Source organism: Glycine max, chromosome 11 (assembly GCF_000004515.6).
Source record: "Glycine max cultivar Williams 82 chromosome 11, Glycine_max_v4.0, whole genome shotgun sequence".
Lineage (NCBI taxonomy): Eukaryota > Viridiplantae > Streptophyta > Magnoliopsida > Fabales > Fabaceae > Glycine > Glycine max.
Genome location: NC_038247.2, coordinates 8,573,017 through 8,574,915, shown reverse-complemented (window position 1 = coordinate 8,574,915; position 1,899 = coordinate 8,573,017). Strand labels below are relative to the sequence as shown.

The window sequence follows — 1,899 nt, the reverse complement described above, 5'->3', positions numbered from 1 at the left end:
ATGGTTTCTCCACTGAACCCAGAAGCTCTGGAATATTTACCAAGGCACAATCACAAGCTTCAGCAACAACAACAGCAAGTACTTCAACCTCAACCCCTTCCTTGTTCCACTTTCCCTCCCACTTCCATTTTTACTCCTCACTGCAACTTCTTGTTACTGTTCTCTTCATTTCCCTCACGTCATCCTTATAACCCCTTCTATTATCCCACTCTAACACTTCCACCATTACCACCTTCTTCCATTCCCTTAGCACTAGAAGCTGATCAACCAACTCGTTTTCATGAAATAAAAAATGGTTCTGATTCTGATTCTGATTCTAACCCGGTTGAAGCACATGCAGTGAACAAGAAGAAGGATCAAATGGTAATAGCTGAAGAACCAAAAACTGGTTGTGGTTCGATAGGATTTGTAAAGAAGCGAGCTTTCAAGGCTTACATTAATGGCCGGTGTCTTGAGAGTTGGAGACAAAAGAGTTACCCGCCGAGAAGGAAGGTGGAAGAAAATGGTCAACGTAAAAGTGTTGACTTTTTGAGGAACCGAAAGGTTTTTAGGCACCACCCAGCAAATGAACCCTTCAGGGGTTTTCCCAAGAGGAATCGTTTTAATCCCTCGTTGCCTGTTAGGGATGGCGAAACCACTGTGATGATCAGAAATATTCCCAGCAAATACACGTATGTTTTCTGTCAATAATACCCCCTTCATATTCTCAGTTTCTCATTCAATGAGCCTCTTTGTTTTTGGAAACCCGTGTCATTTTAAAAAAAAAATGATGGTATTATTTTTTTTGGTACAGCTTGAATTTTGAGACTCTTGAGCTTATTTTTTTAAAGCAAATTTTGTTTGTTTCATTTTGTGTGGCGTAGCCGAGAATTGCTGGTGAAGTTTCTGGAAGATCATTGTCTGAAAGTGAATCGTACTACAGAAAATGAAGCTTGCAAGGAGAAAGGCGAAGAAGAATCCATTGGTTTAGCTTTTGATTTCGTTTATTTGCCCATTGATTTCAAGTACGCTACGAACTCCTTTTGTTTAGTTAGCCTTTCTCTCACTTTCTCTCACTGGATGATTGTTTTCATGCTTTGCAGATCTAGGATGAACAAGGGATACGCTTTTGTGAACTTCACTAAGCCCCAGGCAGCTCGGAAGTTTCGTAACACAGCCTCCAGATTGAAATGGGACATGTTCCAGTCTAACAAGATACGTGAAGTGGTTTCTGCACGTTTACAAGTATGGTCACATACACATTGATTAGACTTAATCATCATTGTTTCTATTAAACTATTATTTATATTATTGTTAGGTTAAAGATTGTTATATTTTTCCCTACCTACACCTGATCATTACCACTATGTTTTTTTGTTGTAAACAAAAACTTTCATTTCAGTGCCCGTGTGAAGAAAAATTGTGAACCGGTCCTGATTTGGCGAGATTAGAGTATGTTTTTGCGTAAAGACCTAAATAACAAATTTCATTTAAACGAAAATCAGTGTCAAGTTAATTTAACACCATGATACTTCTGATGATGGACAGCACTGTTCAAAAGAAAAATGATTTCAAGTACAAGGACTAACTTTATAATCAGTTTGTTTTTTTCGCTGAACTATAGTCAGTTAGTGTTATTATTGCTTTGTTAATTAATATGTTAAAGTGGTACTTTGTTAGTTAATTGTTGCTTTGATTAGGATTTTTTATATTATAGTTCTCTATGTTAACCGAAAATATTGAGAGCTCAGTTATTCTCCACTGTAGGGGAAGGAACAATTGGAGAAACACTTCGAAACGATGAACTTTCCTTGTGACTCCGAGGATGTTTTGCCCGTGAGCTTTAGCCCACCTCGCGATGGTGTAAACAAGGGAGATCAAAGGACTATGGGGAATCTTATGAAGCGCCAACATGTTTGA

At 38.1% G+C, this 1,899-nt stretch overlaps 1 protein-coding gene across 1 annotated transcript; it reads left to right on the top strand.

Moving 5' to 3' along the window:
- Window positions 1–1,899, top strand: LOC102662025 (uncharacterized). Its single transcript, XM_041006788.1, has 4 exons — window positions 1–671; window positions 864–1,004; window positions 1,083–1,224; window positions 1,747–1,899. Exons 1-4 carry the CDS (start codon window positions 1–3, stop codon window positions 1,897–1,899), a joined length of 1,107 nt encoding a protein of 368 aa, XP_040862722.1.

Excerpts from the sequence above, each read along its gene's own strand:
- LOC102662025 (XM_041006788.1), top strand. The coding sequence starts at position 1 with ATGGTTTCTCCACTGAACCCAGAAGCTCTGGAATATTTACCAAGGCAC. Across the intron at positions 672-863 it reads AATATTCCCAGCAAATACAC|CCGAGAATTGCTGGTGAAGT; the intron begins GTATGTTTTCTG and ends TGTGTGGCGTAG. Across the intron at positions 1,005-1,082 it reads TATTTGCCCATTGATTTCAA|ATCTAGGATGAACAAGGGAT; the intron begins GTACGCTACGAA and ends CATGCTTTGCAG.